Source organism: Artemia sp. Qi Xiang Cuo, chromosome 15, assembly GCF_049724085.1.
Source record: "Artemia sp. Qi Xiang Cuo chromosome 15, ASM4972408v1, whole genome shotgun sequence".
Lineage (NCBI taxonomy): Eukaryota > Metazoa > Arthropoda > Branchiopoda > Anostraca > Artemiidae > Artemia > Artemia sp. Qi Xiang Cuo.
In genome coordinates this window covers 17,766,271-17,782,090 of record NC_142808.1, presented here as the reverse complement: position 1 = coordinate 17,782,090, position 15,820 = coordinate 17,766,271, and the positions used below count along the sequence as shown (strand labels likewise).

At 32.4% G+C, this 15,820-nt stretch overlaps 1 protein-coding gene across 5 annotated transcripts in view; it reads right to left on the bottom strand.

Annotated features, from left to right (window-relative positions):
* Window positions 1-15,820, bottom strand: part of nompA (no mechanoreceptor potential A) — a 227,769-nt gene that overhangs the window by 90,603 nt on the left and 121,346 nt on the right. For 4 of the 5 annotated variants that reach the window (XM_089100865.1, XM_089100866.1, XM_089100867.1 and 1 more), the window contains 3 exons: window positions 11,387-11,513; window positions 5,018-5,191; window positions 1,061-1,188 (listed from right to left, as the gene is read on the bottom strand). In XM_089100865.1, coding sequence (XP_088956991.1) covers window positions 1,061-1,188; window positions 5,018-5,191; window positions 11,387-11,513 — 429 coding nt within the window. The remainder of the gene's footprint in view (window positions 1-1,060; window positions 1,189-5,017; window positions 5,192-11,386; window positions 11,514-15,820) is intronic. The other variant, XM_089100868.1, reaches the window with a different exon arrangement.

The window sequence follows — 15,820 nt, the reverse complement described above, 5'->3', positions numbered from 1 at the left end:
GAATATTCGATTAATAATAAAATCCAGAATGATATATAATCAGTCCTTCAAATGAAATACACACACTTATTGTTCTTACAAAGTTTTATTAATACGAATAGTAATCTTGAACACGTCAACCACACTCGTACCATCATTTTCATATAACAATTCAAAGGAAGGGTAACCCGACAACCCCTCTTTATACACGATCTTGCATGTGTCCTTAATAAGAAAAATAATCCTCTTAAAAATTATATTTTTTTCTCATCTGGAAGGTAGATGATGGATGGAATTGCATATCATGATGTAGAATATGAGATTCACAACGTTTTCTCTCAGAAGACCTTTCAAAGAAAGTTAAAAAAAATAATCAGATATGAATCTTTGGCCCTTTTATATGAAATGAAATGCACAAAATCAATAATTGTTTCTAAAAAGTTTTATCAATCCAAATAGTGATTTTGAACACGTGCAACCCAGCTCCTACCATGATTTTCTTATGACACTTCAAAGGATGGGTAACCAGACAACCTCTCTTTATGTGCTATCTCGCATGTGTTCTTAATAAGGAAAATAATCTTCTTAAAACTTATATTTTTTTCTCACCTGAAAGGTGGTTGATGGCTAGAATTGCTTATCATGATTCAGAAAATAAGATTCAAAACAGTTTTTCATCAACGACTTTTTTTCCCCTTTTTCCTCGGACTTTAATCACATTGTATTTTCAACATTTCGAATAGAATACAGACTTGTCTAACAATATGTAAAATGAATTGCCCATTTTTCTCGACTGTCTATGAACTAAATAAATAGCTAAAATATTCAACATAGAACCTAATAAACTAATAAAATAATCTTAGGACCCTTACAACTGCTTAATTAGTTCTAATTAATTCAAACTACTAATTAATCAAAAATTTCCACAAGAAATGAATTCCAGGATTATGAGTAGGAGTGACCATGCATGAGCATGCAATGAGCAGGCGCGAGGGATATTTATCATAAAAATAAGAAATGAAATGAAAATAAAGTTGACTCGACGAAATGAAAAGAATTGAATCAGTGAGGAAATACTGACCTGTCTGTACCCATCATCTTTGTCGCCACAAACGCTTGACTGAAATGGTTTACCATTTCCAAAGGGAGGAAACGGGTTGGATGAAGAACCAGTTCCTCCAGGGTATTGATCATCATACGGGTTCTGCCCTAAGAAATAAAAGAAACCCACCCTAATTAATCATGTTAATTGAAATATTACCTTTTAAAGAAAACTAGAAAATAACCAGGTACGAATCTTTGACCTTTTTATATGAAATGTTTACAGAGGAGGCAAGAGCAGAGTGGTCCTTACTTCTGCTCTATGTGTGGAGATATGAGGAGAGCCTAGGTCATATGATGTGTGAGTGTGAGGAATTGAGTGAGTTGCGAAAGAAAGTGTATGGAGAGTATATATTAGATGAAAGATGACTGGCAAGTTGAGTGAGTGATCAGTGATCAGTGTGAGTGATCAGTGATCAGTGTTGGGTGAGTGATCAGTGGCGAGTTGGGTGAGTGATCAGTGGTATTGAAAGAATGGAATGATTTCCCGGGACAGCAACGGAGTACAGAAATAGATTTTTGTAACTTGTGTAATGCAATGCTAATTAATTACAATGTAATTTTTCACTTTTATTGCCATTACCTTGCCATGGCTTTTACCGAAATTAAAATTATTATATTATTACTACTATATATTTCTAGAACACGAATTGAAACGATTAGCAGAGCCGACGGTGCAGCGTTATACGGCAGAACTAGAAAATAGAAGCAAGCTTAATTGAGTTTAAACTGTTTAGAATTTGAATTTCAAAAGTCCAAGCATTTTTTGGAACCAACCATTATTTTCTGAAACTAGACCGAGACTTTAGTTGTAACTTTTTTGCTTTTTTGGGTATATATATATTAGTATATATATATATATATATATATATATATATATATATATATATATATATATATATATATATATATATATATATATATATATATATATATATATATATATATATATATATATATATATATATATATATATATATATATATATATATATATATATACATATATATATATATATATATATATATATATATATATATATATATATATATATATATATATATATATATATATATATATATATATATATATATAAATATATATATATATATATATATATATATATATATATATATATATATATATATATATATATATATATATATATATATATATATATATATATATATATATATATATATATATATATATATATAAATATATATATATATATATATAAATATATATATATATATATATATATATATATATATATATATATATATATATATATATATATATATATATATATATATATATATATATATATATATATATATATATATATATATATATATATATATATATATATATATATATATATATATATACAAGCTAGTTCAAAAACAAATATGTTGACAAAAGCAATTTTTTAAATTTTTTGTTTTTTGCCGCATGAAGAGCCAAAGCAGGATCAGAGAGAATTAAAGTGAATAAAACAATAAAGGGAAAATAAACAGAAAAAATGAAGAAAACCAATACTTTTATTTAGATTCTTAAGATTATCTTTATACACAGTGATGATGATTTTGCACATCAGCGCATTTGTTCGTTGGTTGCTGATCTTGGAGACGAATTTAAGTTTTTCTCTCTCATCAGCTAACCAAACACCTTACTACATTTCTCTTACTTTTGAAATAGGAGAACCTCATTCGTGAGACTTCTGCAAAAAGCGCCGACCTTCTAATCCCAGTCTTTTAACATATTAGCCTTCCTCGAATATGACTTTCTAAAGGGAAAGACGAGAAGTGCCGCACTTGTGCTTTCTTCATGAAGTGGAAACGAGTTAACTATGACAGACAACATAGTTTAGGGAAAGAAAGCAGTGGAAATAGCGTCTATTCCTACCTTGAAAGTGTGTATACACCAAGGTCACATATCCAACTTTCATTGAAAAACGTAGAAGTGGAATAAAAATTTTATATTATAAAATATACCTTGCTACGATTAGAGGAAACAGAATGATTCAAAAATCCAGCATTTGAGATATCTCAAAGCTCCAGAACAAAAGAAAAAACTAAGCAGCCACCCATCTTAAAGCTCAAGAACATCAAAATGTAACCTGGCCCCACACACCCTCTTTTCTAAAATGCATGTTATTTCACAATTTTTAAAGAAAATTATTGGAAATAGAAAGAGGAAAAAAAGATCTATATTTTAGAAAATTTAAGATTACAATAATTCAGCTTGCGATGCGTTTTAAAGCCCCAGACAAAGAGAAAAAAACATGTGTCTTTTCTAGAAATTAAAGAAAATAGAAAGAGAACATAGACAATTATAAACAAATCAGCTTTCTATGCTTCTTAAAGCTCCAGAATAAAGCTCCCCCCCCCCTCATCTTTTCTAAGAATTTACATGTATCTTATAATTTTCTAAAGAAAAGAAGATTATAGGAAATATAGACAAGATAGAAAGACGCATATTATAGAAAAGAGAATATTATAGAACTATAGAAAAACAGAAATACAAGTACAGCTTGCAATGTTTCTTAAAGCTGCAGAACAAGAGAAGAACTAACTTAGAGAATGTCGAGCCAAATTAAGAAAGTAAACCTGGCAGTGATCGGTTCTTAAAAGTCATTCCATGAAAAACCGTCTTTAGATCTACAGACAAACTTAATAAAGATAAATTTTTCTGCCTGTCCAATTATTAAGCTATTTTCTACTCCCATATCTAAAGCCTAGTCTTTCTTTTAATTATATTTATTTTTCTTATTCAGCATTACCATAATTAGTTGTGTATTTTTTTTATAGTTATTCCCGTTTGTTGAGGAAAGAGGTGATCACCCTCCTAAACTTGCCCAGCGACCATTGGTTTTCAATGTAGCTTTGATCATTTTATGTAGTTAATAACTTTTATTATTAATTTTATTCAAATTTAAATTATTATTTTATCATTATTACAAATTATTATTTGTTTTAACTTTTGTTAATTTGAAACAGTTAACGAATTATTAGCCACGAATTATTACTTTTCGCACGTCCCAGTACTATCATGGTAGTATTTAGCCTAATGTAAAAATTGGTGAAGTTCGTTTTCCTGTTTGCAATTCGATATAATTAAGATATTAGAACATATCAAAAGGTTCTTAATAGTATTAGTGAAGCAAGTCTACTCAAATTTGATGAAATATTAGTCTATGTTGTCATCATATTTCCTTATTTTGGAGAGAAAAATTCCATTATTATTTTATTTGAATCGCCTATGATAAAATAAAGTTTTTTCCAGAAATAGTTTACAAAAATCCTTTATACAAAGTTTTCTGACGCAGTCATTACAACGTCTGCCTTAAATACAGTCAGTTTCAGGTTCAATCCCAGATGAATGCTTTTTTTCGTAAAATTTTTGCTTGTGTGGTGGGAAGTGACTGAACGTCGCATTGAACACGTCCAAACCATGTTGAGTTACTGATAATACAAGACTACTGTGCAATACTAACAACAATTGTGCAGTCACTATTTACCAAAAGCAGAGTAAAAATCATGCTTGCTAAGTAAATCCTTCCATAACAAAGCAAAAACTACAGAGAAAAGCACGAAGATAATCCAATGTCATATTAAAAAGAAGAAAGACAAAGAAATAAGTGAAGTACTCAGGAAATTCAAGGCCTCATTTTCCTGGTAGCGAAAGAAGCTGTGCAATAAATTGCAGACAAAGTAAATGGAAGTTTCAATATATTAATGATATATTGATACATTTTGTATTATAAATTGATATATTATGAAGCTTCATTATATATCAATATAATGCACATCAAAGTTCTAATATATTTAATTTCTAGTAACTTCTTTCCAATGCATTCTACTGCTCAAACCAATACCATTGCATTTCTACTTTACGAACTAATTTCTACTTTTGAACTATTCTACATCAAAACCTTGATTTCCAATGGGTAATATCGAAGGAACTCCTGCGGGTTTATATACCCCAGGAATTATTTGTGGCAGCGTCACAGTTCTTGTGGTCGACAGTGGACGATACTCGAGCTCTGGTACCACAATCTTTTCACTTGTATCTATAGTATTATTCACACTTCCGTCGTAAGCAGGATCTATTGCAAAAAAAAGCATATAAAAGAATATAAATTTTATTTTTTAAACCATTCTTTCTTTCAAAGTCGATATCCTATCCCGGTATACTTCAAATTTTGAACACTGGCTTATTTTCGGATAAGACCCGCGCATTTATGCTATCACAAGAATAATTGCCTTTGGCTCTCCAAAAATTCAAATAAGGCTCAAAATTCTCCTAGCCTCAAAATAGTCAAAACCTGTTTGTAATAACGCTTATGACTGATCTGTGTCTTTTCTTGATTTTGATGTCAGCTTACACTACATAACCGGGAAATTAAAATAGCAGGACCTAGGTTCCAAAAACCTATATCAACACTGATTTGTTCCCAAAGTATTATTCACTACAATTATTATCTTCCTCAGATTCATCACATCGATAGTACAACTCCTGTTTAAAGCTTCCATCTTTTATTCCATCTTATTTTTTTTAAATTCCTACTTTTTGGTTCTGTTCCGAGCTTCCATCTTTTGTTCTTAAAAAAAAATCCCATCTTTTTGTGTTTAACTGCTGTTCCAAGCTTCCATTTTTGGTGTTTAAAAAAATCCCATCTTTTTGTGTTCAAATTCTGTTCCAAGTTTCCATCTTTTGTGCTTATAAAAATCCCATCTTTTTGTGTTTAACTGCTGTTCCACGCTTCCATCTTTTGCGCTTAAAAAAATCCCATCTTTTTTTGTTCAACTGTTGTTCCAATATTCCATTTTTTGTGTTTAAAAAAGATCCCTCCTTTTTGCGTTAAAATTCTGTTCCAAGTTTCCATCTTTTGTACTTAAAAAAATCCCATCTTTTTGTGTTTAACTGCTGTTCCAAGCTTCCATCTTTTGTGTTTACAAAAATCCCATCTTCTTATGTTCAGCTGTTGTTCCAAGATTCCATTTTTTGTGTTTAAAAAATCCCATCTTTTTGTGTTTAACTGCTGTTCCAAGCTTCCATTTTTGGTGTTTAAAAAAATCCCATCTTTTTGTGTTCAAATTCTGTTCCAAGTTTCCATCTTTTGTGCTTATAAAAATCCCATCTTTTTGTGTTTAACTGCTGTTCCACGCTTCCATCTTTTGCGCTTAAAAAAATCCCATCTTTTTATGTTCAACTGTTGTTCCAATATTCCATTTTTTGTGTTTAAAAAAGATCACTCCTTTTTGCGTTCAAATTCTGTTCCAAGTTTCCATCTTTTGTACTTAAAAAAATCCCATCTTTTTGTGTTTAACTGCTGTTCCAAGCTTCCATCTTTTGTGTTTACAAAAATCCCATCTTCTTATGTTCAGCTGTTGTTCCAAGATTCCATTTTTTGTGTTTAAAAAAGATCCCTCCTTTTTGCGTTCAAATTCTGTTCCAAGTTTCCATCTTTTGTACTTAAAAAAATTCCATCTTTTTGTGTTTAACTGCTGTTTCAAGCTTCCATCTTTTGTGTTTAAAAAAATCCCATCTTTTTATTTTCAGCTGTTGTTCCAAGATTCCATTTTTTGCGTTTAAAAAGGATCCCTCCTTTTCGTGTTCAAATTCTGTTTCAAGCTTCCATCTTTAATGTTTTAAAAATTAATTTTTTTGTGTTCAACTACTGTTTTACGCTTTTAAGCTTTAAGCCCAGATGGATATTCTACCCCGCTTCTAATATAGCTTCTAATAACGCTTCTATAGAGGGAGCGTTTAAAGTATCTAGAAAGTTCCCATGATTCCGATCCCCCTAACATTCCGTAATTATTCCAATTCTAGATAATCATTCCATTACTAATATGTATTTTTAACATCTCGATGGTATTTCCCCGTCTACTTTGGTTGCTTACAACCGAGACATTAGCATCAATTCAAACAGGCCTAACAACAATTTTTACTTAGGCTAAACTAACGTAGTGTTTTCAAACTGAAGACAGTGGAATTCATTCAATTCTGACGTACTTTATACTAGCTTTTGAACCGAAATTTCTTTCTAAATTAACGTTAATTTTCTGAACGTTTTTACGCTGGCTTATTAAATGCTGAGGATTCACCTCAATAAGCTTAAACTTTCAATACTTGCTTTGTCAAGATAGTCCTCTCGACCAAGTTAACTTTTGCGCGCTATTAAAACTCTGGAAAAAAAATTCTACATGTGTCCAGCTCTTAGATGTTCTAGATGTACACTTTTAAGCTTAGAAAGACAACATTGACAAAGAAATTGACAAAGAAAACGGTGCAAAAAAGTTATCCCATAAGTTCATAGTTTCTTTCAGATAGAACATGCACCATTTCCTCAAGTTTTACTAAAAGCTATACCAGGACTTGATGGATGAGAAGTACCAATGAATTCTTTAGGTGTAGTCAAGCTTCTATCATCAGTTTTGTTAAGAACAGGAACAAGTGGATTGAACTCTGAGGGCGAAATTTGTTATACTTAAGATGAGTTACACAGATAAGCAATTGATAAACTAACGTTCAAATACTAGTGCGACTCACTTCAAGTACCAAGAACAACAAAAATAAAATATGATTGGTTGAACTGGTTCAGAGAGAAATTACGCAACCATATAGGTCTATAATTATGACGAAAATAGAAAATTCAATTTTAGATAAACAAAAGACCCCTCATTGAAAGTTGTGCCATTTTTGATAGTTGCGGGCACAAAAAAAAAAGGAAAAAAAAAGAAATATGGAGGAAAAATCAGCAAATAAGGGTAAAAGCATCAAACAACTTTAGAAGGAGTTGCTTTCCTTTAAAGGTCTAGTTATCTTTGGGAATCAAAATATTGTCTTGTTGTCAGTTTGTCAGTGTAGCAACACTCACAAAAATGTCACAGTGCCTTAAAAACCTAACAATTTTAAAACAACCAAAAGAATAAAGTCTTAAGAAGTTACAGCTTTCCTATAAAAATACGTGTCTTTAGGAAGGAATAGATTGTTAATGTTTGAATTTTTATGGACGAAAAGCGTTGTCAAGTTTAATTAATTAGATTTGATTCTGGTGTCTATTTTTAAGGTTTAACGTGACAACACTGGTGCAAAATGGTACTCTCGTAGAAGCTTTATAATTTTGAAACAGCCAAAAGAAAAATCGAAGAAAATCATAGTTTTCAGGTATGATTGGACCTGAGATGGGTCTAACAGGTAAAAATATTTTAATTTTGATGCCCTTTGTACTTTAACGCCTTTTTGACAGTGATATTAGACACTTAGATTAAACCTATACCAAGATTTTACCAAATGATAGAACCATTTATTTAGGATAACGGTTTATCATAAAAAAAAAATCAGAAGCAAACCAAAAATAAGCTTCCGAGGGCATGCTGCGACAACAATGACAACAGAAAATGGAAAAAATAATAATAAATAAAATTAAAAAAAAATAACAAAGTGATTTTTCAAATTATCATAAGGAATAAAAATTCCGGTCTGAAACCATAAACCAAACAGAACAATACAACCAAACCATAAAACCATATAAAATCTAACAATTTCTTAAAACAATTTTTATATGTAAATAAAATAAAATAAACCAAGCGAAATATGAAAAAAAAATATGTCAAACTAAATACCTTCAATCTGTTTCTAAGGTATACATATCAAGCAACTTCAAATGGAATCCCGATTTAAATCATTAAAATTATCTAATTTAGTCACGAAATTGCTTAAAGTTACTGCAATTTAAAACTATCTAACTATATGGAAAAGCACTTAAAAGTCGTTCAAAAGTAAACAAAAAATAATATAAAAATAAAAAACTGTAAAAAATATTAAAAATAGACAAAAATATTTATAAACATCTCATTAAATCAAAATTATCTAATCCCTTCAAAATAATTTCAGATTTAGTTTAAATAGACAAACCAAATTAGCTAAATAAGATCTAGTTAAATTTCCAAGATAGCTATAGCCAGCACCAAAGTTAAACTCATTTAAATTTTTATGAAATACAGTTTCGGCTAGCCAGTCAGAGACCTTGATTATCAACTCTTTGCTGTATAAAATAAAAAATGTTTAGGAATTGATTAACTAGCTCCCATTGTGAATGAGCCCGTGGAAATTCCTAGCACACTGAGACTCCTACTCAGCGTTATATCCAAGTCAGACTTTAGTCACACCTGTGAATCAATCTTGACTGTAAGTGGTCAGTCACAAAAATATGACTTGCATGTTGTACAAGGCCGAATTTTATTAGCCGTAGTGTTTTTTTTTTTTTTTTTTTTTTTTTTTTTTTTTTTATCCAGTGACGGGCTACAGTCTGGCACGAACATTAAGCATTTAGATTTTTCATTGTTTCCTTAAAACAGTAATAGTTTGTTTCTTGATTCTAGGGCTACCTTGGTTAGGGTTATTAGGGTTACTTAATTCCTGGGTAATAGGAAAGGCGGTATCCGGGGAGGGGGTTCGACTATCCGGGGGAGGGGGTTCGACCCCCCCCCACCCCGAAATGTTTGTCCGACTCAACGGCCCTGGTTCGGGGGTTTCTTTTTTCTAAGGTTATTTATCTACTTAGCAGGATAACTCGTCTTTGATGTTTCAGACGCAACTATAACTAAGTGAGTTTTTCAAAACTATTTGGAGTCTAACTCCACTGAATACTGGATGAGCCAATTTTTTATGCAACAAATTTATATCGGTAAACCCCTTGAGTCCTTAAATGGAAGACACAAAGGGCAGGAGGGGGTCACAACCCCCTTACCTCAATTTTTACACTTTTATGTCACAGTGTTTTTGTTAATAATGTACTTTGTTCTTTATTTTAACGAAGCAGCCCCCCCCCTCCTTACCCCGAAACTTCCATATATTTTTATTTACCCATGTAATATTACATGGTTTTAATGAGCTAACCATTCTTTTATACGAAATTAAAATTCGTTTTTCAAATGACAAAAATCGTCACTAAATAAACATCACTAAATAAAAATATCACTAAATAAAAATATCACTAAATAAAGATCACTAAATAAAGACCAAACTGGCCAGTCATGACAAAAAATTAACAAAGAGAGAAAAAAACTCAATGGAAAATGACAAACGAGACTTCTTTTCCCTACGTGGATAAGTTGCACCAATTGCATTTTATTGGTGGTGGTTTTATTCGTTTTTAGTTTTAATTTGGTTATTTATCTTGTTCTTCTTGTGTTTCTGTTGTGCTGAAGACGCCTAGTTTGATACAGGCAAAATATCCGCATTGTTTTGGTTTTCCATCTTTTTCTCTACTGGCCACTGTCTCGTTTGTCGTTTTTTCATTGAGTTTTTTCTTTCTTTGTTAATTTTTCGGCACTGACGTTAAAGAGTAACAAAGTATGGTAACAAAACCACGCATAATTTTGTCAGGTCAATGAAAGAAGACTTCAAAAAAGACATATCAACTCGTTAATCATGTGGTGGATAAAACAAATCCAAGTTCTGGTCTTTGTTTATTCACTTGTGTTTCAGCAACATACTCAAGAAATATAAATACGGGTCTACTCAAATTGGCTGCTAATAAACAAACCCAGAATTCAGGTTTGAAGTATATTTTTTGCAGTTTTGATGCTAACAGGGGAGATTCTCCAGCATTTTTAGTGGGGGGCGGGGGGCAAGAGGGGTCCATATCTGGATAGTCAGAGGTCATGGGATGTATAATATTTTTTTCTCCACATTATTGGGAGGAGGGGAAAATGCCCCCCTTACCACCCCCAAACGACGCCCCTGGATGCTAATCCTTACTTTTGGGAATTGAGTGAAAAAGTTAGTGGTTGATCAGGCGCTTTGACACAGAAATATAAAAATAAAAAGGAGACGTAATCAATTTGGCTTCTGAAAAGCTCACTAGGATGTAAAAAAGGAGAAAAAAGAATAATCAAACAATTCTTCTTCGATTATCAAAGCATCAGAAAGCATAGAACATGGATAATTTAAGGTTGTTTTTTTCGTCGTCCAATTTATATATATATATATATATATATATATATATATATATATATATATATATATATATATATATATATATATATATATATATATATATATATATATATATATATATATATATATATATATATATATATATATATATATATATATATATATATATATAATGATTACATGTACACAATCAAAAATTCGCTATAATGCAAGAAATTATTTCTAAGGAGTCAGTGGCATATATAAGGTAGGCTATTCATATATTCAGGAGGGGCCTAATCAGTTTAACTTCTAAACAACTTTCAAGGGGGTGAAAAGAAAAAAACACTACCTGTTAAACTTTCATAATAGTCATAATCTTGATCAAATGACAATCTTCCATCTTTCTGGTCAAAACGTGAGAGACGGCAAATACGGAATCTTTCACTATACATTGCACTTTTGCAGCGGTAACTCGTCTGAAAGGACAAAATAGTATTTCTGCTTTGTTTACAAAAATATGACGATCCTTTTTTTCTTATAGTGTTAACTACAGTATATTTTCAAAGACTCATAATGTTTATTCCAGTAGTATAAGAGTGCACATACACACTATATAGTAGGAGCAGTGCAGATGTTAAAAGTAGAATAGCCGAAGCTCAGGTGTTTTTTCACAGTTAAAAAAAGTTTGGAAGAACAGGAAGATAAGTCTGCAAACCAAGATTAGAATATTAGAAGCTACAGCGATGACAGTGGTCAAATATGGCTCTGAAGCATGGGCGCTCCGAAAAGTGGATGCATATTTGATAGATGTTCTCCAGAGAAATTGCTTACGGATTGTTCTGGGTACCGGGCTGACTGACCGTATTTCAAAAAATAGGCTGTACGAAAAATGTGGTTCAATACCGCTTTCTAGGGCTATAATGAAAGAAAGGTTGAGGTGGCTAGGGCGCGTTGTGCGGATGAAAAATGACAGATTGCCGAAGATTGTCCTTTTCGGCCAACCGTCTAGGACTAAACGGACAGCAGGTCGTCCTTTCTGGGGTGGGAGGACGTCATAAAGAAAGATTTAAAGGAAATGGAAACTTCCTGGGAGGATGTAAAAAGGGAGGTTTTGAATAGATTGGGATGGAGGAGGAGCGTGCGTAGCTGTGTTGGTCTCGGGCGGATTGGTGCTGCGGAGAGTTTTTAGTAGTAGTAGTAGTACATCGTCAAACAGAGAAGACTGCGTTGGCTTGGCCATGTTCTGAGAAGACCCAATGACCACATCATCAAGCAAGTGCTTCTAGCTGCTCCTCTGTCAGATCGGCGCAGACGTCCAGGTGGTCAATTGAAAAATTGGTGGGAAAGTTTGGTAGAAAGTGGGAGAGCTGCTGGCTCCGGATTGCTGAAGAGCTGGCAAGAGATCGCGACAAATGGGAGTCAACCATACGGAGTCTTCTAGATGCCACGGGAAGGGTTCACATCTGGTCTCACAACAAGTACAGATGAAGTATATACATACATATGTATGACGCTTCTAGGCCTAAGCCTTTTTGCGAAATCCCCGAAAATTCGGGGATAATGGAAGCACTGGACAGAATGCAACTGATGAGCCAAAAGTAATGAAAGAGAGAGGTGATACCAAACTCTCTGCTGGCATTCTTAGGAGACATCTGACAACTTGTATGTGACAACGGAATTCCTGTGTTTTTTATTAATCACTATTTTTGTAAATAGGCAGCGCGGCGGCGGAGTGCACCTGACACTTTGACAATAAATCACAGTCCAGCTTTTCTTAAGATGAAAAAAATCACTCAGTGATAATTTATTGCGCCCCCTGGCATTTTGCGCCCCTAGGCCCGGACCTAGTGGGTCTATTGGTAAATCCAGGCCTATATATATATATATATATATATATATATATATATATATATATATATATATATATATATATATATATATATATATATATATATATATATATATATATATATATATATATATATATATATGTGTGTGTATATATATATAAATATATAAGCTTACAGGCAAGAAAGTATCCAGGGGAAGGGGTAACGGGTTTGATCCGCCCTCTCGAAAATTTGTCCGACCCTTAAAAAAGTAGCAAAAAAATATCCGAACTAATTTTTGAGGCGTCTTGTAAAGATTTTTTGTAGAAAGTGGTCGATTCTATTCATGAAATTACAACATGTTCAAAATACTTTTGACTCTATTACTTGTTAATATTCTAACTTTTTTAGTACCTGTTTAATTAAATATACCAATTATATAGCTTCTTAAAATTGGAGCTTCAAAATGTAAACTCCGGCTGTGTTGATTCAAAAGGTGCAGTGGCGTCAATTGGATGGGATACGTTTGTCACTCCTCCCTAAGATTATTCTCCCCTCCCACTCTCTACATTTTGAAAAATGCCTGTGTTGGTATTTCCATTGAAAAATGGTGTTTAGAATTTCCATTGAAAAAAAAATCCCTCCTCCTAAATTTACGAAAATGCACATTTATCCCACCCCTACAGCTTCTAGAATTAACAAAAATAAAAAGGAGATATGTAACACATTTTTCATTACATCATGTAACAGCCTTCAATTTATATGAAACACTCTCTCACGCTCGGTTCAGTCTGCTTTCCCATATTTTTCTTATGGCACGAGATAATTAGAGGTTTTGATTTTTCTCAAACTGCATTATATCTTCTTTTCTCAAATGCAGAAATAGTTGGGATTTCGTCCTTTTAGTTTCAGAATTATGCCTATCTTATCAAGGTCAGATAACAACTTTTTGTTGAAACAACCGATCGTTAATAACAACCAAGTCGTTAATTACAGCTGAAAAACGTAGTTTTCAGTTTCCTTATCATTCTACAAAATTAATATTTTAAACATTGTTTCTTTAAAAATGAGTCTTAAACAGCTCTCGATGATGTTCCAGCGCCCATCTAGCTGTGGAGAAAAGAAAAGAAGAAAAAAGGACACATCAGAGCGACCCATGCAAGTGATTTTCTTTGTTGTTCAAGCCAGGGGACTGTAAGTTTCCTTCATATGGTTTTCGGCCATGGTGATTCCAATGGTGCATTTTTTGTTTAATTTCGATCTATTTTTAGGAGCCTAGGGACTATTTTTGGAAATTCCCTTAAATTTATTTTCAAAACAATATTTTACTATTAAGACTAATACAATTCCAGAATCAGCTAGATGTGGCAATCATTTCAGACTTGGTAGTTTTTTGTGTTTTTTTAATGCGTTTTCTAATTTTTGGTCACTATGGGCCGCGGTTGGCTCCTTACAAGGTTACAGATGCTGTTGCAACCATGATATTATGCAATATGCCATGCTTTAAAATGCTGATATATCATGACTGTTACGACTAAACGTCGTCTGATACTTTCACGCATGTGAAGTAATTACCAAAAAGCGTTGGCTTAGCTATTCTCAAACAATATCAGCTGAATAATGTGAGCTCAATCCCACACTGACCCTCCAGAACTACCATTGCCCAGGTCTCTCCAGAATCACTCTGGAAAAGACCAAAAAGAGATATTGGAAGAGAGGCAAAAAGAGACATTGGAAAACGGAAAAAGAGATTGGAAGAGCTGGGGAATTTATCCCTTGGATTGATAGTCATGGATCTATAATTGCCTAGGTCTCTTCAGAATGACTTTATGAAGAAGACCAAAAAGAGGTATTTGAAGAGAGGTAAAAAGAGATACTGGAAAAGAGTAAAAGAGATTGGAAGAGCGGGTGAATTTATATCTTGGAGTGATAGCCATGGATCTATCATTGCCAAGGTCTCTTCAGGACCACTCTATGAAAAAGACCAAAAAGAGATATTGGAAGAGAGAGAAAAAGAGATATTGTAAAAGATGAAAAGAGATTGGAAGGGCGGGTAAATTTCCCCCTTGAGTGATAGCCTATTTGCTGCCAAAGTCTCTTCAGAATCACTCTATGAAAAAGACCAAAAAATAGATATTAGAAGAGAAAGAAAAAGAGACATTGGAAAAGAGAAAAAGCGATTGGAAGAACGGGGGAATTTATCCCTAGGAGTTACTTTGTTCATGAGTAATAAAAAGGATGCATAGACTTACTATTTTCTTTTACACTTTTACTTACTTAGCTTTTCAACAATAACCAGGCTAATATTGAAGCCCATGGCTCAAAACGTGAATTTCATTTAAATTAAGTAGACAACAAATCCGGACAACGATATATGTTTTCTGGTCATTTACTTGACAAAAGATAGAATGCTGTACAACAAAATATTTTAAAAGCATCCATTCACGACCTCTACATATTCTCTCCAATCGGCATCAAACTAGTCTTTAGCAAAATACTCTTATTAATTTTAAAAAGGCGATTTTAATTGTAATTAACATGCTGACATCCGCTTAGAATAGTTTTACATAAACAACATACATAAAAAGAGAGAAAAAAAAAGAAGAAATATAAACACAACGCAAGGAGGATACCCAAAAGTGGAGGAACTATGGACCAGCAGTTTTAAATGATAAATGAACTGATGTAGAAACACTTATTTTATTTAACGTTCTTACTGCATTGAATAAACAATAAAAAGGCACTAGAGAGCTGTACTAAACAGAATAAATTAAACCTCTTGGCTTAGTGACCAATTAGATCTAAACAGAATAAATTACACCTCTTGGCTTAGTGACCAATTAGATCTAAACATAATAAATTAAACATTTTGGCTTAGTGACCAATTAGGTCTAAACAGAATAAATTAAACATTTTGGCTTAGTGACCAATTAGTTCTAAACAGAATAAATTAA